General features: G+C 24.2%; 1 protein-coding gene and 1 long non-coding RNA gene across 2 annotated transcripts; one reads left to right on the top strand and one right to left on the bottom strand.

Annotated features, from left to right (window-relative positions):
• Nucleotides 1–434: 434 nt before the first annotated feature.
• On the bottom strand, nt 435–1,597 carry LOC117168000. Its single transcript, XR_004466448.1, has 2 exons — nt 1,219–1,597; nt 435–825 (listed from the first exon to the last, which is right to left on the bottom strand). It is a non-coding gene; the product is annotated as an uncharacterized LOC117168000 (long non-coding RNA).
• Nucleotides 619–25,844, top strand: LOC117167999 (peptidyl-prolyl cis-trans isomerase B-like). The gene is made up of 5 exons (XM_033353310.1): nt 619–755; nt 12,046–12,250; nt 13,310–13,512; nt 16,954–17,096; nt 25,635–25,844. The coding sequence occupies exons 1-5, from the start codon at nt 669–671 to the stop codon at nt 25,759–25,761; spliced, it is 765 nt and encodes a 254-aa protein (XP_033209201.1). The 5' UTR covers nt 619–668; the 3' UTR covers nt 25,762–25,844.
• The last annotated feature ends 1,772 nt before the right edge of the window (nt 25,845–27,616 follow it).

The raw sequence follows: 27,616 nt of genomic DNA, 5'->3' as shown, positions 1-27,616 counted from the left end.
ATTATACAATTTTAGTATCAAGCTCACCATTCTTCGTGCTTCTTGTTTAGTATCCCAAATTTTCAACTCGATGTGGCTCTCCGTGTGAATATAAGTTAGGAAATAAAAAAAGTGTCGGTAAGGTAGGAATCTGGTCACGTGACCCACTCATCACATGGCCTTAAATTCTCTTAAATGCTCTATAAATGATTTAAGAACTCCACTAGAGTCTCTAGACCCACCGAGTATAAGGATAAAACAGATTATAAATGTTTCCTCTCACACTCGTGGGATGTCACCACTTTCCAGAAATAAGGATAAACCTTGTTTCCCACTTCATTATTAAATATTTTCTGCAAAATTTGCTTAGATAAAATAAAAATAAATTTGATCAATTTGCCTACATTTTATCATCACACCTACACCATATTCACACTAAATAGTACAATTAAAAGTTTTCTGCTCTCTTTTTATTTAAATATCTCGTTATAAACTCATACAATCTTTTATTTGTGTTTTTAAGTGATAAATATGCTTCCTAAATATATTATATTGTGTAGGCACTTTTTCATGGATTTTGTCTGTAACGTGGCTTTTTCCGTGCTGACAAACGACTGAGTTACTTCTCTCAACGGCACTACGGCAGTGTATCACTGCGCCTCCTGTGCCTAGCAGTGAGGTAGTGCCAAATGTTGGGATCATTCCGAAACTGCATCCAAACCATGAAGTACCTACTCGTTGTCGTCTCAATTTTGTGCGCCGCCTCGGCCGTCAAGGTACTAAATAGCAAGTATTTTTATTTTGAACTTGCCGATATACTTGCTTCTCCTAAAAAGTGATCAATCCCTTAAAACAAAAGGAAAGAGCCAAAATAAAAAAATGCCGATTTCATCCTAAAAAACTGATAATTAGTACACAATTTGAACTCACTAGTTAGGAAACTTTATTTAGGTTATTTCAAATCTGTGTTATAAAAAAAGCTCACTAAGGGTTAAGTGCTACGACAGTTCGACAATTAAGTGAAAAGTGATAACAGTTTCTGAATAACCAAAAAGAAAATTAAATTGAAAAAATAGTTTTTCAGTTTGAGATAATTTAGCATAACAACAATATTTTTCGACATTGACCCCAGTGCATATCAAGATTTGAATTACTCGAGTCTTTCAACTGACAGCCACTTTACACATTACCCAAGCAGGGATCTAATTGGTTGATTAGAGCTTTATAAATTTCACTTACTACTCAAGTGCCGACGGAATCGCAATTTTTTCCTTTGTGTAGCTTTCAGCTTGAATTCCGATTAAATTGATTAAATAGGAAGAGAAATTTAAAAAAATTAAATAACAATAGTTGTTTCTATTAAAAACGTATCCTCACAGTAAATTGCCGAGATATTAATTATCCGAAGTTGGATAAAAGCGCTGCAATTAAAAAGTACAATTATCCGACGGATAATTTTTATCCGACTCGTGATAAAAATTCCGTCGGGTAATTCTAGTTTTCAATTCTTTGCAAAGTTTTTATCCAACTTGAGATAAATATTATCTCAGGAACGTATTTTGTTGTTTTTGATGAAAATTTAAAAAAATTGAAAGCTTAGAGTGGAGGATCAATAAATTCGATTTGCATTGAAAGAAGCTTTACTTATAAAGCCACAAATGAAATTATGTGATTTGGAAGGAAACACCCACTAGTCAGAAATACCACATCAGCCAAGCCAGTTTTACGTTTGTACGTATAAGGCTTCCCTCCAGCGCAGCAGAGCTTTGTCATTACGTACCTAGATGATTATACTTGTACATTTACCCTCACGTGCTACACGTGTGCTCCCACGTTTAGGGAGCACGTTTAGGTAACAGAACGTAACATTTCTTCCCCCTCCCTCTCCAAGTACAGTTACGTCACAATTTTTGTATTATGTTTAAAAAATAAAATCCAAGTGTTAGGAATTTGAAACAAAAATAGAAAAAAATCAAGAAATTTTTGTTAGGGGCCGTACTTAAATTACGTAACTTATAGGCTCCCTCTAAGACCCCCCTCCAAGATGTTATTTTAGTTTTAACGTACAATCTTAGAAATGAAGTAAAATAGTGTTTTAGATACAAATTTAAAATGTTAGAATTTACTAATTTATTTTAAACAAAAAAAATGTCTTTTCTACTATAAAAGATGGCTTTTTAACAAAATACGTGAAATTTCAACAAAATAATAATGAAAGTTTTAACATAATATTTTAATTTTCAAATGAAAAGACAAATTGCTCAAAAAAAGTATCATATTTTACAATTTGATAAAAAAAAAGAAAAAATTTAGATAAAAATAAAAGTTTTTCAAACGAAAAGGATAAATTTTCAACAAATAAAGATTTTTCACTCAGGAAAGAAATGAAATTTTATCTACATTATTGAACCTTCAAACGAAAAGACCGACTTTCTCTTTAAAAAATTTAATTTTCAAACAAAAAATATGACATAAGCAAAAGAGATGCATTTTCAACTAAAACTATAAATTAAAAAACAAAAGAAGAATTTCCTAATAAAATGATTTAACTAAATCTTTCAAACAAAATAGTTGAATGCTCAATCAAAGAAGAAACATTTTTAACCAAAAAGTTGAATTTTTATTTTTAAAAAATCCATTTGACTTTTCAAGGTCAAAATACAAATTTTAAAAACATTAGTTTCTACAAAAAGAATTGAATTTTCAATACAAAAAGAAGATCTTTTCAAAAAAAATGAATGAATTTTTTATCAAATAGTTGCATTTTTATCCAAGAAAGATTAATTTTTTACTAAAATATATCAATTTTTAAAAAAACACGGCACATTTTTTGTAAGCTTAAATTTTATCCAGAAAAGATTTCAGTTAATTATTCAACACCAAAATATAAATTTTAAGCAAAAAAATTCTCCTGCAAAATACTTAATTTTTAACAAAACCACTGATTTTTCTACGAAAAAGTATGACTTTTTAACAAAATTGTTGAATTTTCAACCAAACAGTTGCAGTTTGATCCACAAAAATGGAAAATTTTACAGTAACAGATAAATTTTTGAATCAGAAAGTATAATTCTCAACAAAAAAAAGTTTGGAGGAAATAAAAAATATTTTATAAATTTTAGGAAATGCTTCAAAATTTTAAAATACTATAAACCTACTTGAAACTTCTTAAATTCCTAGAAATATTTTTAGCTGACTTAATTTTTTTTATTTTTTAAAAATCATTCAAAATGTTAAAAATTGCCTGAAAATCTTCTAAATCCTAGGAATTTTAAGAAAATTAGAAAAGATTTTAAATTATTTTATATTTATCAAAAAAGAATCTTGAAGATGAAAAGTTGTATATTTTTTTATATTAAAGGATTTTATCAAATATTAGGAAAACTTAGAGCCTTTTTAAAAGATATTTATTTCTTTTAAAAGTTTGGAAGAAATAAAAAATACTTGATAAATTTGCGGAAAGGCTTTGAAGTTTTAAAATATTTATAATCTATTTAAAACCTATTAATTCCTAAAAATACTTTTAGCCGGCACGAATTTTTCTCGAAATTTTGAAAAATCATTTAAAATGTAAGTAAGTGCCTTAACATCTTCCCAATTTTCCTATGAATTTTAAGAAAATTACAAAAGATTTTTCAATATCTTAGACATGTCAAAAATGAATTTTTTTTTTTGAAAATTCAACTTATTTAGTTAAAACTTTTTTTTAAATCATTTTTTAAAATTAAAAATTCAACTATCTTATTATTGAATGAAAAAGTATCTTTTTCACTTGACAACTATTTGATTGAAAATTCATCTATTTTGTTAAAACTTCGTTTGTTTTTTTGTAAACCTTTACAGTTTTACTTGAAAATTTCTTTCTTTTTGCTAGAAAACTTAACTATTTTGTTAATTCTTTTTAATGATTTTTGTAAATGAATGTGTAAATTAAATTTTTAGTTAAAATTTTTTGAATTTTTTACTATATAATTAATTAATAATAAATATAAAGAATAATTAATACAAAAAAAATATATATATATACTACTGTATTGGAGAGAAATTTTAACAAAGGCGATTACAGATAGCCTAGATGACATATTTTTTTGATGTATGCATTTATACATTATACACAATACACACCAATACCAAGAGACACAGATTAAGAAAATGTTTCTTATTGCGTTGTATCGTCAATTTAGCGCTTATTCTGCACTGAATGTATTATACGTTTTGGAATAAAATAAAATTTACAAACACAATTTAAAATTATTTAAAGAAACAATTACAAACGTCATTTTCTGTGATATGCCGATTTTAGTAATAGATTGGGTAACAAAATTGGAAATCAAAAAACGCCTGGCACTGAAAACTTCAATTTTGGGACTCAAATTTTAAAAATTATTGTTAGATTTCATTATTTACAATTTCTCGAGCACCAAAAAAGTCGAATGAATTAATGCGATAAACAAAGAAAAGATTTCCATTTTAAATCAAAAACAGTTTAATTAAATAAAAAAATAATAATTTTTAACAAAATAATTGAATCTTGAATCAAAATATATTTATTAAAAAAAAGAAGTTGCAGTTTTAACTAAACAGGATTCAATTTCTACCGAAAGGGGATGAATTCAAATAAAAAATTTTCAAGAAGTGTTGAATTTTCAACTAAGAAAGATTTTTCAGAAAATAAATTTAAAAAATATTTATCCAAAATTTTGAAGCTATAACCAAGCTTTCTAAAAAGTAGTTAAAATTTTAAATAAATATTTGAATTTTCAACAAAACAGATCAATTTCGCGCTAAGCAGTTTGATTTTATAAAAAAAAAGAATTTACAACCAATAAACTCTTAACCGAAAAGTTTAATTTTTAACCAAGAAAATTAATTTTCTACTAATGAATAAAAACTTTCAATAATTTACATAAATTTTCAACCAAATAGTTGAATTTTTAAACCAAGGAGATCATTTCCTAACTAAAATTAAATAGTTAAATTTGTATTATAAAAAATTACCTTTCGACAAAAAAAAAAACAATTTTCTACAAAACAGTTGAGTTTTTTACAAAATATTCAAAATTTCTGCTGAAAAATATAAATTTTTAATTTAAATTTTTTTCCAATCAAACAGTCATATTTTCAACAAAATTGTAATGTTTCAGTTAAAGAAAAAATAATTTTTAGCAAACAAAAGTTAATGTTTCAACTAAAAAATATTTTTTTGAAAACGAAGATAGTTTAATTTTGTACCAAATAGCTGCATTTTTAAACAAGAAGAATTGATTTTCTACATGAAAAAGAAAAAAGGAATTTTAAACAACATACATAAATTATAAACCAATCACTTGAATTTTCAACCCAGAAGATTAATTTCGTACAACAAAAATTAATTTTCAATCAAATAAATAAATTTTCAACGAAACAGTTGAATCTTCAACCAAGAAGATTAATTTTTTACTAAAAAATACGATTTTGAATACATTACATAAATTTTCAAGCAAATATTTAAATTTTTAATCCAAAAAAGATCAATTTTTCAACAAAAATTCAATAGTTAAATTCGTTTCATGAAAAATTAATTTTTATCAGAAAAAACTGACCTTCTACACAACAATTGAATTTTCTACTAATTTTTCAAATTTTCAGATAACGAAATTTAGTTTTGAATAATAAAAAACGAATTTTCAACGTAAAAATATGAATTTCCAAAGAAAATTTAATAATTAATATTTAAAGTATAAAATATCTTGATTTTGAAACTAGAATAGTTAAAAATTTCAACTAAGCAGATCACTTAATTTTTAAAAAAAATTTGTTTAGTTCATCAATGAAGAAAAAATACATTTTGAACAAAATACATAAATTATAAACCTAATAGATGAATTTCCAATCGATAAGGTTAATTTTATGTAAAAATACGAATTTTCAACTAAATAAATAAATTTCTAACCAAATAGTTGAATTTTTGACCAAGAAGATTCAATTTATACTGAAAATGATCAATTTTGAATTAATTATATAAATTTTTAACCAAATATTGGAACTTTTTAGTTAAAAAATGATATTTTTTAACTAAAAGTTCAATAGTTAAATTTTTTGTCAGGAAAAATTGTCTAAAAGACAAACAGAATTTTCTAAGAAATAGTTGAATTTTATACTGAATTGTTGAATTTTCTAGCGCACAACACGAGTTTTCTACAAAATAGTTTCCTTTTCAAGAAAATTGTTAAATTTTCAGTTAACAACATTATTTTATAACAAACAAAAATTCTAATTTTCAATCATCATAATTTTAATAATTTTTTCCTAAAATGGTGAAACTTTAATGAAAAATATTAATTTTCTTCTAAAAAAGACAAACTTTTAACAAATTATATACATTTTCAACCAAATATTTAGATTTTTATTTCAAAAAATTAATTTTCAACCAAAAGTAGAGTTTTTTTTTAATTGTTGAATTTTCCAGCTAACTAAACGAGTTTTCTGAACAATAGTTGAATTTTCAACTGAATTCTTAAATTTTCAGTTCAAAAAATTAATTTATAACAAACAAAAATTTCAATCAAAAAGATTAATTTTTGACTAAAATAATGACTCTTCAACCAAAAAGACGAATTTTAAACAAAATAAATAAAAAATTATGTGCTGAGTTAATTTTTAAGCCAAGAAAATTAATTTCTGCTAAAAAAGACCAATTTTTAATCAATTATGTACATTTTTAACTAAATATTTGAATTTTTAAACTAAAAAAAGATCAATTTTTAACACACAAAAAATAATTGTTTACAAAGCAGTTGAACTTCTAACCCGATAATATAAATTTTTCAAAAACTTTCTTTAAAACTAAACATTTAAATTTTCATTTAAATAAATTATTTTTTATCAAAAAAGGAGTAAATTTTTATATTAAAACGATGAATTTTAGACAAAAAATGTCATTTATTTTTAATCAGCTACATTTATAACCAAAAAAAAAAAAAATTAAATACCTTCCAAGAAAATAAATTTCCTTCAATTTAGTTTATTTTTTTAACTTTAAAACATGATTTTTTAACAAAAAAGTTTTTTTCCAACCAAATGCATACATTTTTTACCCTAGCAGAAGGAAAATGCACCCGGTGGTAAAACTGAAGATCGAAAATCTAAATTAGACCATCCGAGGGTGAATTTCTCATCTATTTCTAAATGCATTCAAAATCCTGAATATCTTGAAAAAGAAAGAAGAAAAGAATTTAAAGACATTTTCTCAGACTTTTCTTCTTATTTCGTTTTTCCAAATTTTTAATATTTGATTTATATAATTAATTATTTGAGGATTTTGAGCCTTATCATCCTGAAGCTTACAGAACAGAAAACTGGAAAAGTTTTAAGATAAACCGGCGAACCTCACGTAAAAATAAAACACGAAATCTATTTCAATACGGAGGGTGGACGACTTTAATCTTCTGTATATGCTATCGCTTCCGTTCATTAGCTTATTCTCTCCTCGCTATGCATTTTCATCAAGAATTTTCGGAAATATTATATTGTCTTCCAGAAACGGCTGGGACCTAAACTTAATCTTAAATTTTAATTAATTCTATTCTTGAGTTTGCAATAAAAATGTTTTAATCGGAAAGTTTTAGGTATTTAATTTTTTTAATTACAAATTTTTCAATTTGGATCAACATTAATGTATGTTATGTTTTTTAAGAGTCTTCTCTTTCGCAGTAAATTTAACTATTTTCAAAATTTAAGAAATTTAAATTAGAAATTAAATTTAAATTAACTTCCAATAATCAAATTGATGCAAAATCCTGTTAAATAAAACAAGAACCCAAACGACCAAATTTGCACCACAAGGAATAAACAAAAGCCAAATATACTATTGTAATCTGAAAAAAAAAATGGAATTTTCCGACAAAAGTAAAAAGGAGGAAGAGAAAATGGGAAAGTAGCCAATGATGTGGTTGACTGCTTTCTCATTTTTCTTTCCTCTTTTTTATTTTTGTCCGAAAATCTTATTTGTTTTTTTCAAATTACAATAGTATTTTTGTTTTTGTTTGTTCGTTTTGGTCAAAATTTGGTCGTTGGATTCTTATTTTATTTAACAGGATTTTGCATCAATTTAACTATTTTGCTGAAAAATAATTTTTTTCGTTGAAACTTAATTTTTTAAACTGAAAATTAACCTATTCTATTCGTAGTTGAAAATTAATCATTTTTAGTTAAAAATTTAACTATTCAAATGAAAATTAATCTATTTTGTCATAAATTTGTCTTTTTGTCAATTTCTTTAATTGAAAATTAACCTAGTCTATTTTTGGTTGAAAATTGATCTTCTACAGTTGAAAATTCTACTATTCGGATGAATTTTTTAAATTCTAATTAATTTTATTATTTAAAAAATAAATCAATTTTTAATACAATGTTTCCCGGTTTTTTTCTCTTTTCGGTTGAAAATGAAAAAATGTTTTAACATAACTTTTTCAGCTAATAATTCAACTATTCAACTTTTTCGCGAAAATTTATCTCCTGGATTCAAAATGCATCTTTTTATGTTTGAAATTCTTTATTTTCGGAAAAAATTAATTTTCTTTGCCGAAAATTAATCTTTTTGGTTAATAATTGGACTGTTTAAACAATAATCTGTTTTAATCAATGGTTCAACTAGTTGGATGAAAATTCATTTATTTTGTTCAAAATTCATCTTTTTTGTCTAAAAATTATTCTTCTGGATGTAAAATGCAATTTTTTTTGTTGAAAATTCAACTATTGAGATGAAAATTCAACTATTTAGGTAAAAATTCTTAAATTTGGTTTAAAAATCCTCCCTTTTCGTAGAAAATTAATTTCCCTTGTTAAAAATGTATCTTTTCGTTTGAAAATTCAACTGTTTGGTTAAAACATAATCTAATTTATTTAAAGATCTAACTATTTGGATCAAAATTCATCAATTCTGTTGAAAAAACAATTTTTTTTGTAGAAAATTAACTTTCTCGATTAAAAATGTATCGTAATGTTTAAAAATTTACCTATTTGTTTAAAAACTAATTTGTCAGAGTTGAGAATTTATCTATTTTCTGAGAATGTTTTAGTTTTTGAAATTCAACTGTTTTTTATTTAAATTTAAAATTGCCTTTGGGTAAAATATCAACTAATACATTTTTTAATTAGGAGTTTTTTTGGTAAAAATTCTGCTACTTAATTCGAAGTTTTACAATCTCGTTAAAAATCCGACGACTATAATCTCCTGGATATGATATCGCTTCCGTTCATTAGCTGATTCTACTCTCGCTATGAATTTTCGTCAAGAATATTGGGAAAAATAATTATTTTCTTTAAGCCTTTTCTTTTTTTTCAGTTAAAAATGTAATATTTGGGTGAAATTCGTATTTTTCTGGTTAAAGCTTAATTTTGTAACTAAGAATTGAACTAATATATTTTTTATTAAAAATGTGTTTTTTTTTTAAGTTGAAAATTGAACTATTTAGATGACAATTCATCTACTTTGATAAATTTTTTAAAGATTGATCTCATTGGTTGAAAATGTAACTATTTTGTGGAAATTCATTGTTTTTTTTTAGGTTAAAATTTAATTTTTGAACTGAAATTTTTTTTTTAGTTACAAATTAAACTATTAAAATTCATGTATTTTATTCAAAATTCCTCTCTTTTGGCATAAAATGAATCTTCTGAGTTGGGAACGTAACTTTTGATGAAAATTCGTCTTTTTTAGCAGAAAATATCTTTGGTTCACAATTGAAATAATTTGTTTAAAATTTATTTTTTGAAGCTTAATTTTGTTAAACTGTAAATTAACCTCGTCTGGGTTAAAATATATTTGCTTTAGTTGAAAATTCAACTATTTCGTTAAAATTAATTTTTTTTGTTGAAGGTTCATCATAATGAAAATTGAACTATTTTGTTGAATTTATTTTGTTTGGTTGCAGATTCATCTCATAGGTTGAAAATTGAACCATTTTGTTAGAAATTCATAATAACTATTTGGATAAAAATTAATTAATTTTTCAAAAATTTCTATTTTTGGTAGAAAATTGAATTCCTTGATTTAAGATACATTTTCTTGTAGGTAAAATATAAAGTATTATATTTTTTAGTGAGGATTTATTTATCCATTTTTTTTTTTTTTTTTTTTGAAAATTCAATTTATGTTTCAAATCTTTAGTTGGTGAAATATGAAAAATTGGATAAAAATTCGTTAATTTTGTTGGAAATTTATCTTCTTGGTAGAAAATTAACTTTTTCAGATAAATTTTTTTTGGTTGAGCATTTAACTATTTTGTATTAAAAATTAAAATCTCTTCTTTGTTAAGTCTTTTTTTTCTTCAATGTTAATTTTTTCCGTTAAAGATTGATAATTTTCGAATTATACACTCTTTGATAGGTAAAAACTTATTTTTTAATAAAAAATTAATCTATGCTGTTAAATATCCAATTCATATCTTCTGAATGAAAAAATCATATTGTAGCTTTTAGCTTTTTAGTTTTAAAAAAATATGAATAAAACTTCAATGAAAAAAAGCATTTTAAATAGAATTGTTGAATTTTTAACTAAAAGAGATTAATTTTTATCCATAGTGTTGCAATCTTAAACAAAAAATATACAAATTCGACTATAATAGACAAGTTTCCAAACCAAAAATAGAATGATTCAATTTTTATTGAAATTAAAAAATCTTTATCCCCTCCAAAAAAAAGCAAATTCTCATCAAAATAATTCAATTTGCATTAATATCAGATGAATTTTCAAGGAAAATGATAATTTTTCAACCCACTAAGGAATTTTTAACTAATTAGTTGAATTTTTACTAAAAAAATGTTCATTCTGAACGAAAAATGTAATAAATGGATTTTTAACAACAAAAATTTAAATTTTAAATAAAAAATGTTTCAATTTTTAAACGAAAATGAATTCATTTGAACAAAAATATCCTTTTTTGGTTGAGGATTTTACTATTTTGATGAAAATTTAACTTTTCGGGTTGATAATTGAACTAATTTGGTTGAAAATTCAACCATTTAAACCAAATTTTTTGTCATTTTAAAAATTCATACATTTCAATTGCGAATTAAATTTTTTGCAGATAGTAGTCATGATTTCTTGAAAATTCATTTTATTTTAATATTTTATTGAGGATTCTACTATTTTATTAAAAAATTGTCTTTTTTATTGAATTTAACCTTTTTGTTATTTAACATTAAAATATTTTATGTTTGAATCTTTAACTATTACACTTTTGGTTGTGTGTAAAGGTTTTTTAATTAAAAATTAGCAAATTGACTGAAATATTAATTAATTTGCTCAAAGTTCCTTTTCTTTTAAAAATTTTGTTCTAAATTAATTTTTTTCTGCTTAGAAATTAATTTTTTTAACTAAAAATTGAATTATTTCGTTTTCAGTTGAAAGTTGGTATTTTAAATTTAAAATTAAGTTTTTTAGTTAAAAATTAAATTATTTTTAGAAAAATTCATCTGCTTTGTTGAAATTTTATCTTTTCTTATAAAATTATTCTTCCAGTTGAAAATTAATTTTTTTAGTAGAAGATTAAACTATTCAGTTCAAGTTTCAACTATTTGGTTTACAGTTAATCTACTCTCTAAAGAAGTCGCTCTTTCGGTTGCATATTTTTAATTTGAAATGAAAATTGATCCCGATGGTTGAAAATTTGTTTCCTTTGTTGACAATTAATTTTATATATTTAAAATTTAACCATTCTATCCACACTAATTTTGTTTTAAATTAATTTTAAATTGAATTAATTTTTTTAAATATTTAAATTGATCTCCTATTTTTAAAAACATTATAAATTATATTTTATTATTGATGTAAGTATTTTGACCAGGGAAATTAATTAATTGTTTTAAGATGTTAATTTTGTTTGTCTACTTGGTCATATTCCAGCGGAGCTAGAGAGGGTTTTTTTTCGCAATCTTAAAAAATTAATCAGTATTTCAATAATATTGATTATGACCAAGTAGACAAAGAAAATTAGCATCAAAAAAATTATAAATTATAATTTGTATCACAATAATAATTTATAACTAACATTTAATCCTTACTATAAACCATTTTTGTTTAAGGCTGCAAGCTATAAGGTCACCGATCAAGTTTACTTCGATATCATGATCGATGATTATCCTGCAGGTCGAATAGTCGTAGGTCTTTTTGGAGAATTAGCCCCAAAAACTGTGAAAAATTTCATTACGCTAGCTACGACCGGAATTAATGGAAGGACTTATGCTGGTTCCAAATTTCACCGAGTCATCAAGAAATTTATGATTCAAGGTATAATAAAACATTAATATACTGATTTATGATCTTTCCAAAAAGGCTTGATTTTTTTCTCGAATAGCATCTATACTGAGTGTATCTTTTGGTGTCAAAGTGAACCCAGGTTTTAGGGCAGAATTTAGGAAAATGCTTCGTTTTCCGTAAATATGTTTACGCGCAGAACTTGAAGCGATTTTTCGTCTAATAGCTGCAGGTCCTATGTTTACACACAGGTCTTGAATCGTTTTGTCGCTTTACAGGTTTACGTCCTATGTTTACGCAAAGGACTTGAAGCATTTTCCCGCTATATAGGTTTACGTCCTATGTTTACACACAAGACTGGAAGCATTTTTTCACTTAATAGCTCCAGATCCTATGTTTACGCTCAAGATTTGAAGCATTTTGCCGCTATATAGGTTTACGTCTTATATTTACAAGCAAGATTGAAAGAGATTTTTCACTTTATAGCTCGAGGTACTATGTTTACGTACAGGTCTTGAATCGTTTTGTCGCTTCACAGATTTACGTCCTATGTTTACGCACACGACTTGAAGAATTTTGCCTCTATATAGTTTACGTGCTATGTTTACACACAAGACTGGAATTATTTTTTTACTTTAGAGCTCCAGGTCCTTTGTTTACGCACAAGATTTGAAGCATTTTGCCGCTATATAGGTTTACTTCCTATGTTTACACACAAGACTGAAAGAGATTTTTCACTTTATAGCTCCAGGTACTATGTTCACGTATAGGTCTTGAATCGTTTTGTCGCTTTACAGGTTTACGTCCTATGTTTACGAACAGGACTTGAAGCACTTTTTCGCTATATAGGTTTACGTTCTATGTTTTCACACAAGACTGAAAGAGATTTTTCGCTTTATAACTCCAGGTCCTATGCTTACGCACAAGATTTGAAGCATTTTGTCGCTCTATAGGTTTACGTCCTATGTTTACGCACACGACTTGAAGAATTTTGCCTTTTCTTGAACCACCCTAATACTGATCTACCATTTGATCAAACTTCATCTAAAAAATTTTAATTAAAAATAAAATAAATAATTTAATTTTTTACAGGTGGTGACCTTGAAAAGGGAGATGGCAGTGGATCAATAAGCATTTATGGAAAGTACTTTGACGATGAGACTTTCGAGGTGAAACACACTGGTGCAGGATTTATTAGCATGGCAAATGCTGGAAAAAATACTAATGGTTGCCAATTTTTCATCACGACCATTGCAACACCGTGGTTAGATGGACAGCACACAGCTTTTGGAAAGGTAATATTTCTATTTTTGCACATTTCCAATATTTTTTTTTCAGTTTGGGAGCGTCCATTAATTACGTATAGCGTTTTTGGGCATTTCCATGAAATCTTATCGATCCTTACTTTAGTGTGCGTGTGGGGGGGGGGGTCTGAAACATTTTTACGTAAGTTTACACGTTTGAATGATTTTTTTTAAATCTGTTAATTAACACCTGTTTTGATTGTTGAAATTAACTTGTATACACTTAAACACATTTTTCAATTTTTTGTTTTATTTTTTTATTCATTTTTTATTTTACTCCCTGGTTATCCCTTAAAACATTTTAAGAACTGTGAAAATAATTAAAATTTCTTATAATAATAAAAATCCCATAAAATAATTTATAAGCCATTGAAATCTCTGAAATTGGCTAAAATATTTTAAATTCTATTCAATATCTCGAAATCTTACGAGACCCCTTCAAATCTCATAATACCTTTAAAACTAATTAAAAGTTTTTAAATCCTTTATAATATTCAAAATCTAAATTATTAAAAAATGTGACTAAATATTCTGAACTCTGTGGATATCCTTTCAAATCTTTTGGAATCTTCAAAATTCTTTAAAACACTTCGGTACTACCAGAAATAATTAAAAATCATTTTAAATATAGACATTTTAAAAATTTTTTTTAAATCCTTAATAATTTTCAAAAATCTTTTAAAATCTCTTTCTTAAAATCCTTTGAAATCTCGTGACTTTTTAAAAATCTTTTTACAAACCTTATAATATTCTAAAATCTTTTAAGATTTCGCTGCTCTTTCGAAATTTTACGAAATCCTCTAAGAACCATCTCGTGAAATATTGTGAAAACCAATGTATAGCTCTAAAAATTCTTTAAAATTCTTTGAAATCTTTACATATCTTTTGAAATCGCTTATAATTTTTGAAATAGTCTGCCTTTTTTTATAGCTTAAAAAATGTTTTATTTCTAAAAATGTTAAGAAATCCTCTGAAATCCTTGGATAAGTTTTAAAATCTTGTAGAATTTTTTTAAATCAATCAAAACTACATGAAATCCTCGAAGGCCAATTTTTTTAATCTTTAAAAAAATTGTATAATATTCAGAAATACTTTGAAATTCCTTTAAAATTTTCACAATGTTAAGAAATCCTCTGAAATCCTTGGAGACGCTTGGAAATTTTGTGACATTTTTTTTAATCGGTTAAAATCCTTTAAAATCATTAACACCTCTTTATTTTCATTTTAAATCCTTTAAAATTGTTTTAAAACTATAAAAATCTTTCGAAATAACTTTAAATCTTCGAAATCTTCTGAAATCCTTGAAAATGCGTAAAATACTTCAATATCTGATGAAATCCTTTAAAACCCACAAATATACTTGGAAATTTTCTGGAATCTCTTAAAATCCGTCAAAAATCTTTTGAAATTCTTCTAAATTTTTTAAAATCTTTAAATTATCTTACAATTTTCGAAATCTTATGCGAATCTTCTGAAAACGTTGGAAATTCGTGAAAATAAACATAAAATCCTTTTTAAACTTTTAAAATCCTGTGCCTTTTTTATAACTCTTCAAAAGTTTTATAATAATCGAAAAAAATTCAGAATTTCTTAAAATTTTCTAAAATGATAAATTCTCTGAAATTATTGGATACGCTTGGAAATCTTTCGGAATTCCTTAAAATCCGTTAAAACCCCATAAAATCCTTGGTATCTCTCTATCTCCTAAAATCCTTTAAAATCTTTTGAAATAAATTAAAATCTTCGAAATCTCATTAAAATCTCCGGATACCATTTAAAATTCCTGCAAATACTTCGGTCACATTAAATTCCGCTAAATGTTCCAAAATCTAAATTTCGTGGATATGCTTGGAAATTTCTGGAATACCCTGAAATCCTTTGAAATCTGGTAAAATCATTGAAACTCCTTAAAATATCTAAAAATCCGTTACAATTTCTTAACATTTTTGCAAAACTTTTTGAATTTTCTGAAATATTTCCAAATGTTTTAAAATTTCTTGAAATCCTCCACTAGCCATGGATATGCTTGGGAATTTTTTAGAATTTCCAACATCCGTTGAAGTGCTGTAAAATCATTAAAACTCTTTCAAATCTCTAAAAAAAACCATCAAAATCTTTTGACATCTTTAAAAATTTTCTGAAATTGAAATTTTTTTTTAAATCCTCTACAATCTATCGATATGCTTGGAAATTTTTTTAATATCCTGAAATCCTTTGACTTTTGAAGTCTCGTAAAATCATCAAAGACCTTCACATCCCTCAAAATTCGTGAAATGAACCTTTGAAGTTTTTGCAAAACTCTTTAAATTTTCCGTACATTTTTTTAGTCTTTTGAAATTTCTTTAAATTATAAAAAATCCGTCGATATGTTTGGCAATTTTTTGAAATCTCGTAAAATCCATTTATGTCACGTGAAATTAAACGAACCTTAACCAATCTCTATTTCAATTGTTTTAAAATTTGTTTAAAATTTGGAATATCTTAACATTCTGCGAAGTTCCGTGAAATCATCAAAAGCCCTCAAAATCTCTTTCAAAAAATCGTCAAAACTCTTCGAAACCATAACAAAATTTTCTGAAATTTTCTTAAATCTCTTTAAATCCTCTACAATCCGTCCATACGCTTGGCAATTTTTTTCAGAACTTTAAAATCCGTTGAAGCATTATGAAATCATTGAAATACCTTAAAATACGTTAAAAAAATTCTGCACCACTTATAATCCTTTAAATTCTTTGAAATCCTGTAAAATAATACCCCTTTAAAGATTATAAGATTCAATAAAATCTCTGAAAATCTCTTCGATTCCGTGGAAATCCTTCCTAATTCCTCAACATCCCTAAACATTTTCCAAATTTCTTGAAATCTGATTAAACTCCTTGAAATCCCTTAAAATCTTGTAAAAATTAACATTCCCTCTCAAATTGTAAGTTATAAATCTTTCTAAATTTAATGGAATCTCATGAAATCCTTAAAAAACTTTGGAAATATTGTTAAATTCTCTGAAAAATGTATAACTCTTTTAAATAGTTTGTAGTTATTGGCGGTAATAATAATTAATTATTTAGTTATATACTGATTTAAAAAAATATTAACTCTTAGATAAGAAGAGAGGGGGGGGGGGGGGGGGGGGTACAAAAATCTTTTGAATCCTCACAACACGGTATAGGGTTTTTACAATTGAAGCCACGAAAGCAAAACCGAACGAGCGCTTGAGCTGTAGCCAGGAGTGGGGACGGTGCGCAGAAGACGCAACGAAAGAGAGAACGGTCTTTCGTTGCGTTCTTTGCGCGTCTCCCCCACTCCTGGCTACTGCTCCAGCGCTCATTAGATTTTGCTTTCCGGGCTTTCAATTTTAAAAATCATCCTTGCTTAATTAATGGACGTTTCTTCAGTTCGTTAAAAAAAAAATTATTTTTATATTCTACTCAACAGGTGGTGGAAGGTATAGACGTAGTTTTCAAAATCGAACAAACAAAAACAGATTCCGATGACAAGCCAGTCAGCCCGGTGGTTATTCTCGAAAGCGGAACCATCAAAACGAAATCGCCTTTCTACATTTCAGACGATCCTTACGAGTAAACTAAAATTTGTTTTTATTAAATTTCACTTGTTGTGATTTTATCATTGTATTTCTGTAATTTGTTATAATTTCTTTTTATTTGTAAAGTAGACTAGTGCACTACCCTTTTGTAGAATAATTTGCATCGAACGTTCCGCAGTAGTCGCTAGAAAACACACTCATAAGAAAAACATTTTGTGATTTAAAAATCTTGCTAAATTTATCTCATCTTGATTATCTCAAAGACTATTATTTAAGTTCCTTAGTATTTAATACTTTTTTATACTTCGTGATCAGTTTCGCCAATGGAAGATAAATTTATTCTCTTGTTAAACTTCAAAATATATATTTTGTAATTATTTAAAGTTGAATCAGAAGAGAATGAATTTCAGGAGGCGTTGATGAAGCAGGCGATTAATAAATTTGTAATAATATTTACAAGCATTTTATTTTTTACGCAAATTTTACAGAATATTTTTTTTATTAAAAATCAATGTCAAGGACTTTAGGTTACAAGCTTGATGTACGCATTTAATTAGCAGACCCAATCTACTTGATCCAACTATGCCATTTTTTCTGAGATAAATAATATCTCGGGGATATTATTAAATATATAAAAATATAGACAATACCCTACTTACTTACATTTCTTTCTTTAACGTAATATTTTTACTCCTCTTATGTAATTTTTAGTTTCCAGATTTTTTTTTCTAGTTATTGATGGTAAATTTTTGTTTAATTCCCTGATTTTTCCCTAATTTTTTATTTTCCTTAATCATTATTATTCAAATACTAGCATTTTAGTCTTGTAACATATAAACTGATACATTTTTACATAACAAAAATGTAATTTCAAATCAAGAAAATTAGCCCCCCCCCCCCCCGTAAAAAATAATTTTCAACTAAAAAAGATCAATCGTAAAAACTGTTAAAGTTACATTTTCAGTTAAAAAATAAATTTTAAATCACACAAAACGGTTTCCCACTAAAAATTTAAATTTATTACCAAACACATAAGCCTTCAATCAAAAAAATTAATTTTCAATATTTTAGTTTAATTTTTACCAAAGTAGTTGACTTATCCATTAAAAAAGATTTTTTTATTTCAACTTTCAAGCAAAGATATGAATTTTGAACTAAAAATATAAATCTTAAAAAAATGATTTCTTAAAAAAGTGATTCAACAAAATCTGGCAAACAAAATAATTGGATATTCAAGCAAAGAAGACTTATTTTTAATTACAAAGTTGCACTTTTATTAAAAATAAATGATACTTCTACTAAAACAGATGAATTTTCGAATAAAAAAAATATATCAATTTTGAACAAAAGGAGAATGACTTTTTAACCAAATTTTTTAATTCTCTACCAAATAGTTGCATTTCTCTCAAAAAAATAAAATTTCTCTTAAACAGAAGAATTTTTATTAAAAACAAAAAAAGGGTTGAATTTTCATCCAAAAAGATTTTAGTTGACTTTTCAAGATCAAAACATGAATTTTTTTAACAAAAATAAGTTTCTACAAAAAGAATTAAATTCTCAATCCAAAAAGACGAATTTATTCAACCTAAAAGGTGAATTAAAAAATAGTTTAATTCAACTGAAATTTAAATTAAGTAAATTTTAATAAAAATTAAATTTTTTAAAAAATAGTTAAATTGTCAACAATACAGCAAAATTTTCAAATTAAATGTACGACTTTTCAGCAAAATTATTGCATTTTCAAACAAATAATTGAATTTTTAATTAAAAAAGATTAAATTTGTGTTAAAACCGATGAATTTCGAATAAAAAAGGACAGATTTTTCTTTAATTTAACTTTTATTCAGAAAAGATTTAAGTTCATTTTTCAACGCCAAAAAATATAAATTTTAAAGAAAAAGTAAATATTCTACAAAATAATTACATTTTGTACAAAAAAGTAGAACATTTTTATCTAAGAAAAATAAAATTTTTGTTAAAAGAGATGATGAAAAAAAGAGAGTTGAATTTTCATTAAAAAAACATCACAGTTGACTTTTCAATATAGAAATATGAATTTTTTAATAAAAAAATAAGTTTCTGCGATAAAAAATTAAATCTTAATCCCAAACGACGGATTTTTTAAACCAAAAAGGATTTGAATTTAACAAAATAGTTCAATTATTTTCCAAATAGTTGCATTTTTAATTTTATCGAAGAAAAGTGAAATTTTTACTTAAGCAGATGAATTTTTAATATAAAAAGACAACATTTTTTAAATTTAAACTTTCATCTGGAAAATATTTCACTTCTTTTTTCAATACCAAAATATCAAAAAAAAAGGATGTTTTTAACAAAATAGTTCAATTTACAAAAAAAAAAAAAACAGTAGAATTTTCTACCAAAAAGTATGATTATTTAACAACATAGTTTAATTTTCAACCAAAAATTTGCATTTTTATCCAAGAAAAATCAAATTTCTCTTAAAAAATATATTTTTTTTTAATTTTCAAAAACGAAAGTTGAATTATCATTCAGAAAAGATTTCAGTTTTCTTTTCAAAATGAAAATATTGAATATAAACAAAAACTCAATTTTCTTAGAAATAGTTAAATTTTCAACAAAAAAGGAGAATATTCTGCAAAAAAGTGTAACTCTCGAACCAAATTGTTGAATTTTCAATCAAATAGTTGCATTTTTTCAAGAACGATAAAGGTTTTTTTTAAACAAATAACAGTAACTGAATTTTCCCCTAAATTTTCGAATTTTTAACCAAAAAAATGACAACACAAAAATATGAATTTTAAACAAAAAAAGTAAATTGTCTAGAAAATAGATTAATTTTCAACCAAACAGTTTCATTTTTTCTAAAAAAACATGCAATTTCTATACCGAAAAAGATGAAGTTTCAAATAAAAAAAGACAAGAATTTTTAACAAAACAGTGGAATTTTCAAGCAAAAAGGATACCTTTTTAAGAAAATTGTTAAGTTTTCAACCAACTAATAAAGTTTATAACTAAAAATATAATCTTCAGGAGAAAGTTTTTGCGAATATTAATTAATATATTTATTACTTCTTGAAATAGTTTAACTGCAGTAATGGGTATATTAAAGGTAGAAAATATAGATAATTTCCTTAACAATAATCAAGTTTTTCGAATGACGTCCATCTGTTATCATTTCAACCAATTGACGTTGAAGGGGCATCTCGAATGTCGTGTGCTGAATGTGCAAATTAGGTCGACTTCATAGCATCAAATAATTTCCACCGGAATACAACACCCTCATGCAATTTTCAGTGAATTGCTACTGAGTCATGTGCCACTGAGAAAAAATTTATCGAAGATTTCATCATTTTCGGAATTAAATACATAATTAAATCCACAGACGAGAATTTAAAAAAATGAAATTCTTTTATCATATTATAACTATTCATTAGTATTCAATTTCAGCTCTTCCATAAACTAGGTTAAAAATTTTGAACGATTTTTACCCCCCCCCCCCTCCAATATCACCTAGCCCAAAATTATTTTTAACCAGAGGAAATAGAGTGATTTTTTTCGAAAAAAGGTGAAATAGGAGAATACAATCTTGTAAATTAAATTAATGTGAAGACCATATTTTATTCAAGATGACAAATGCAATAGTTCAATTTTCAATTATAAAATATTTTCTTGTGGAAGAGATTAATTTTTATCCCCAAAAAACAGCTTTCGAAAAAAAAGAGATGAATTTTCAAAAAAAATAGTTCCATTTGCAAAACAAAGATGAATTTTTAAGATGATAGTTAAATTTTTAACAAAAAAATTAATTTTAAACCAAGAAGGTGACTATTTTACCATAAACGAAGAATTTTCCACTAAAAGGCAAATTTTCAACAAAGTACATTAATTTTTTACTACGAAGTTGCATCTGAAAATTACAAAGGATAAATTTTCAACTGAAAATTAAATATTCGAATTTTTAGATAAAAAAATTAATGTTTAACAAAGTAGTTCAACTTTTAACCAAGGTCAAATAAAATAATTTTTTAACCAAATTTTTAACAAATTGTGAGTTTTACCTAAAAAAATGTGCTATTTTCACTAAAATTGTTAAAGTTTCAACTAAAATGATAAATCTTTAAAGTTGGCTTTCTACCAAATAGTTACATTTTCATTTTCAACCAATTTTAATTTTCAACCAATTTTAATTTTCAACAAATTTTAATTTTTAACTAAAAAGATTAATTATCAACCCGTAAATATGATTTCTTAACAAAAAATGTATTTTCTGCAGAATGTTTAAATTTTCTTCAAAATAGTTTTATTTTTACAAAACAGTTGAATTTTTACTCAAAAATCTTGAAAAGATGAATTTTCAATTTACAATGTCAGTGTTGAAAAAAACACGGAATAGTCACATTTTGACTTAAAATAGGGAATTTTCGGTCAAATAAAAGTTAATTTCACCAAAATAGTTGAATTTTCAACTAAAATGATGAGTCGTAAAAAAATTAATTTTCAACAAACCAGATACATTTTCAACCCGTAGATGTGATTTATCGCAAAGAAAGTTTATTTTCTGCCGAAAAGATACATATTCATAAAAATAATGGAATTTTTACCCAATCATATGACTGAAAAAATTCATTATTATTAACCGGTTGAATGAAACTAAAAAAAATTTACAAATTAGTGGAATCCTAAACTATTTTATTTGAATTTTTATCTAAAAAAAATCTGTTGAAAAAAAATTAAATCGTGAAATATCTGATTTGAAAAATTAATTTTCAACAACAAAAGAACGTACTTTTAGTGACTTCCATTTAACCAGAAAGGACAAAATAAGAAATTTGCAGGTAAAAAAATTAATTCTTATTTTGAATAAAAAAGATTTTTAATAAAAAGAACAACTTGAAACCAAATATTTAACAGAAATTGACTAAAGAAATTAACTTTACATCAAATAGTTAACTTTTAAATAAAAAGATTACTTTTTTAACATAAAGATTAATTTTCAACAACAAAAGGATGACAAATTTTTAACAAGTTGAATTTTTAATTTAAAATTCAATTATAACTACAAGTTCATATATTTTGGCAAAAATTGAATTTTTTTAGGTAAAACCACAATTTTGTCGTTAAAAATTAATCTGTTTCGGTAGAGGATTAAAATTTTTTGGCAAAAATTGATCTTTTTGGTTAAAGATTTATCTAAATGATTAAAAATGTATTTTTTATTTTTTTATTCGTTTTTTTTGTTGAAGATTCATCATTTTAGTACGAAAATTCATCTTTTTGTTTGACATTTTTGTTTTTGTTATAAATTAATTTTTTGAACTAGAAATTTAAAAATTGGCTTTAAAATTTAATGATTTTTTAGAAAACTCAGCTTGTTAGTTGGAAAATTCAACAATTTCAACAAACTGTTAACAAATTAGTTGAAATCAACTTATTAACCAAAATTACGAATCTTCAAAAAAATTTATAAATTTTTTGCGAAAAAGTTGAACTTTCAACCCACAAAAGATAAATTCTTAACAAAAATGAAATAGTTGAATTATCAATTAAAAATTAACTATTAAGAAAAACGAATTTTTTAAACAAAAAGTTACATTTTTAAACAAAGAATCGTAATTTTTCTTAAATTTACTAAAAAATATTAACTTTTAACCAAATGATCACCTAACTTTAAAAAGTAATTTAAAGACTTTAAAAAATAATTCTCAGTACAAAAAATATGTATTTTTAAGAAAATAGTTAAATTTTAAACTAAAATGATGAATATTAAAAGAAAATTTCAACAAACGAAATATATTTCCAACCGAATAGTTTAGTTTTTCACTAAATTCTTGAATTTTCCAGCTAACAAGATGAATTTTCTACAAAATTGTAAAATTTTCAAGACAATTTTTCAATTTCCAGTTCAAAAAATTAATTTATATTAAAAAAACAAAAACTTCAACCAAAAAGATGAGTTTTTTTACTAAAGTGATGAATCTTCGACCAAAAAAGTCGAATTAAAAAAAAATTACATTTTTAATAAGTTAGATGAATCTTTAACCAAAAATATTAATTTTTAACAACAAATTTAAATCCTCGACCAAAAGAGATTAATTTTTAATGACAAGATTGTCATTTTTACTTTAAAAGAAAAGAAATTCTCAGTCCAAAAAAAGGTATTCTCACCAAAATAGTTCAATTATCAACAAAAATTATTAATCTTAAAAAAATAATGCATTTTTAACCAAACAGACGAATTTTTCACTTGTAGATAAGATTTATCGACAACAAATTCATTTATACCAAATAGCAACATTTTCATAAAAATAGTTTCATTTTTTACAAAATATTTTAATTTTTAACAAAAAATATGAATTAAAAGCAAATTCATCATAAATTATCATTAATTCAATTCCAATTCAATCAAAAAGGCCAACAAAAAATTTTTATCGAAAAAGATGATATTTGTAACCAACAAGACAATTTTTAAATAAAATACATGCATTTTTTAATCAAAAGTTGAATTTTTGACTCATAAAGGATAAATTCACTAAAAAATGAAATAGCGGATTTTTCAGGTAAAAAGTTAAGTTTTAATTTAAGAAAAAAGAATTGTTAATAAAAAAATGAATTTTCAACCGAATAGTAAACAAAAATTATCTAAAAAAGACGAATTTTTAACCTAGTAGTTAAATTCTTAAATAAAAAGATTAACTTACAGCCTGAAGGAATTTACAAAACAGTTGAATCTTTAAACCAACATTATTACTAGTTTGATTAAACCAAACAAAAAATTTGTTAACAAAACAGTTAAAATTATCTTTTTAACCAAAAAGACGAATCTTTAACAAAATAGTTGAATTTTTTTCGAAAAACTTGAACTTTCAACTCATAAAAGATAAATTGCACTAAAATGATATAGTTCAATTTTCAGATAAAAAAATCATTTTTAATAAAAAATGCATTTTTAAACAAAATGTTAAACTTTTAAGCAAAGATCTCAATTGAACAAAAATCAACTAAAAAAATGAAATTTTAACCAAATGATTACATTTTGAACTATAAAATTAATTTCTCACTAAGAAGATAATTGTTCTACAAAAAAAAACAAATTTTTAATAAAATATATCAATTTTCCACAAAATGGTTGAATATTGAAGTGAGAAAAAGAATTATCTAATTATCCGTGGAATATTTAATAAAAAAGTTCATTTTTAACAATGAAAGATTATTTTTATAGCTTAAATGATGAATTTTCTACCAAAATACGAATTTTCAACTAGTTGTATTCAATGAAAAAAAAGAAACGAATTATTAACAAAATAGTAGAATCGTTTAAAAAAATAGATGAATTTTCCATTAATGAAGGTGAATTTCAAACTGAAGCGCTGAATTTTTAACTAAATAAATTATTTGTTTACTGTAAAGTTGAAATGTAAGCGATTAAAAAATTTTTATAATTATATAATTTTTATAAAAATAGTTTAATTTTTAACCACAGATAATAATTGTAAAAATATTAATTTTCAACCAAGCAATTGAATTTAACAGAAAAATATAAATGTTTCATAAAAATAGAATCAACCAAAAAAATTAAAATTGAACCAAACAGTTTTAAGTTTTGCCTAAAATAGATGCCATTTTTACAAAAATGTATTCATTTTCAACTCAAAAAGACTAATTTTTATCGAAAAAGATTGAAATTTTAACATAATATTTAAATTTTTTATGTCAAAAAAATTAATTCTCAATTAAAATAACTTATTTTTGCAAAATAGTTCAGTTTTGGATTCAAAATAATGAATTTTTAAATAAAATTATGAATCTTAAACAGAAAATTAATTTTTATCAAAACAACTCAATCTTTAATTCCTAAAAGATGATTTATTAACATAAAAAATTAATTTTCGAAAAATGGAATAGTAAATTGTTCAAACAAAAATTAATTTTCAAGAAAGTAGTCAATTTAAAAAAAGACCAATTTTAAACACAGAAGAATAATTTTCTATCAGAAAAAAAAATTAAAACAAAATACATTAATTTTTACCAAATAGTTGAAATTTTAATCAAGAGGACTAATTTTGTACCTGAAAAGACAAAATTTTATTCTAATAGTTGAATTTTCGACTTAGAGACGAAAAGAGACAAATTTTAAAAAAATGCTTCAACAAAAAGAAACGAATTCAAAAAAAAGAGTGCAATTTTAAATGAAATCATTATAGTTTTAAGAACGAACGAAATTATTTTCCAACAAAGAATAATAGTTACTAGTCTACCATTTTTGTAGACATTTGTTTTTTGTAGTAATTAATTTTTCTAGATATTAATTTTTATAGAAATTATTTTTTGTAGACATTAATTTTTGTAGAAATTAATTTTCGTAGAAATACATTTTTGTAAAAATTAATGTTTGTGGAAATTAATTTGTGTAGGCATTAATTTTTGTGAAAATTAGGTTTTGTAGACATCAGTTTTTGTAGAAATTAATTTTTTTTAGACATTAATTTTTCATAATTATTCCACAAATGTTAGAATGAAAATAATGATTATAAAAATTTAATTAAATTTTCAGATATTGATTATTAATTAATTAATTTTAATAATATAGCATGTGGGCCTGGATCAAAGCAACGGCAATACCACTCAGTTTCAGTTTCACAATTTTGGGATTTTTCCAATGGATGATCAGAAAACTCGACGCTTGTGATCAGATAGACTACGGAAAATTTGATTGATAAGGACATTCTTTTATAATTATTTGAGTTTATGTTTCATGGTCTAAAATGCCTTAAATTTTCGACTAAATGCCTTTTTTATGCCCCCCCCCTCCAGTAATTAATTAAATTTAATAGTTAAATCTTCATCCAGAGACGAATTTTCAACTCAATTAATAAATTTTCAACAACAGCAAAAAACGATTTTTGAGCTCCGAAAGAAACAGAAATTTTAACCAAATTTTCGATAAATTTTCTACGAAAAAGAATTTTTGTATATATAAAGAAAGATAAATTTCAAATAGAATTTCGAATTTTCGTGCCAAGAAAATGAACTCTTCTGCAAAACAATTGAATTCTCAAACAGAAAATATAAATTTGAACTCAAAAATTTGCATTTACAACCAAAAATAAAATAGATCAATTTTCAGGTAAAAAAATTAAGTTCCAAATAACGGATAAGCAACGAAATATTATAAAAATGATAACATTAAAAAAAAATGAATTTCCAATTAAATTGATGAATTTTTGTCCTAATAAGACGAATTTTCTCCAAAAGAATTGACTTTTACACTTAAAAATATTAACTTTTAATTGTAAAAGAAAAATTTTTAACCAAAAATGGAATATTCGGATTTTCCTTTTTAAAAATTTAATTTTCAAATCACGGAGAAACAGCGAATTTTCATCAAAATCGTAAAATTTCATACCAAAGTGTTGGATTTTCAACAAAATTCTTAAATTTTCAAGCAAAAAATATTTATCAGTCAATAAAAACACATAAATTTCAAATCAATGTTGAATTTTTGTCAAAACAAATAAGTTTTAAATTAAAAGGTATGAATTTTCGACTAAGAGAAATTTACAACAAAAAATATAATGGTTTAATTTTAAATTGAAAAAATTGATTTTTAACCAACATAAAGACGAAGAATTTTTACGAGAATTGATCATCAAAACAATTGAATCCTAAACAAAAACAAATCAAATTTTGCATAGAAAATGTTGCGTTTTAGGACCAAAGAAATGAAATTTTCTACCAGAAGAGTTAAATTTTCAACAACAACAAAATAATAATTTTCAACAATAGAGTTAAATTTTCGAACAAAAATTATTTTTCATTCGAGAAAAAGAACTAGAAAGTTAAATTTCTAATTTTCAGTTAAAAAGATGAATTGTCTACGAAAAATGTGATAGTTGATATTTCAACCAAAAAAGGTTTTAACTTTAAATCAAAAAAATTTTAAATAAACCAAAAAATACAATTTTTTAACAAAATAGTTGAATATTTAAACAAAACAGATTCAATTTTTACCAAAATATTGTATTTTTTACCACAAAACATAAAATTTTTACCAAAAGAAATAAATATTCAAACAAAAGGTCGAATTATCTTTCACCAAAAAAAGAATATTTTTCATTTAAGGAAAACAAATTTTTAACAAAATTGTTTAATTTATAACCAAAAAGATGAATTTTTGCCACTCAAGTTCAATTGTTAACAAAGTATTAATATTTTATGTTAATTTTCCGATGAAAAATAATTTCAAATTTAAATAAAAAACAGTCATAATTAACCAAAAAAGTTAAGAAAAAAAAATTTCTGATTAAATTCTTGAATTTTCAAGCCGAAAATACGAATTAAAAAAAAGATTTATTTTGAACTAAATAATTGAATTTTCTACCAAAATATTTGATAATATTTCTCAATTAAAAATAATAATAATTTACAACCAAACAGTTGAATGTTTACCAAAAAAGGACTAATTTCCACCAAAAAATATTAACTCTTAAACAAAAACAAAACGTATTTTTAACAAAAGAGTTAAATTTCATATTTAAATAGTTGAATTTATAACAATTTAAGACGAAGTTT

This window comes from Belonocnema kinseyi, chromosome 2, assembly GCF_010883055.1.
Source record: "Belonocnema kinseyi isolate 2016_QV_RU_SX_M_011 chromosome 2, B_treatae_v1, whole genome shotgun sequence".
NCBI lineage: Eukaryota > Metazoa > Arthropoda > Insecta > Hymenoptera > Cynipidae > Belonocnema > Belonocnema kinseyi.
Note: the sequence above shows the minus strand (reverse complement) of the source record. Positions and strands in the feature narration are given on the sequence as shown.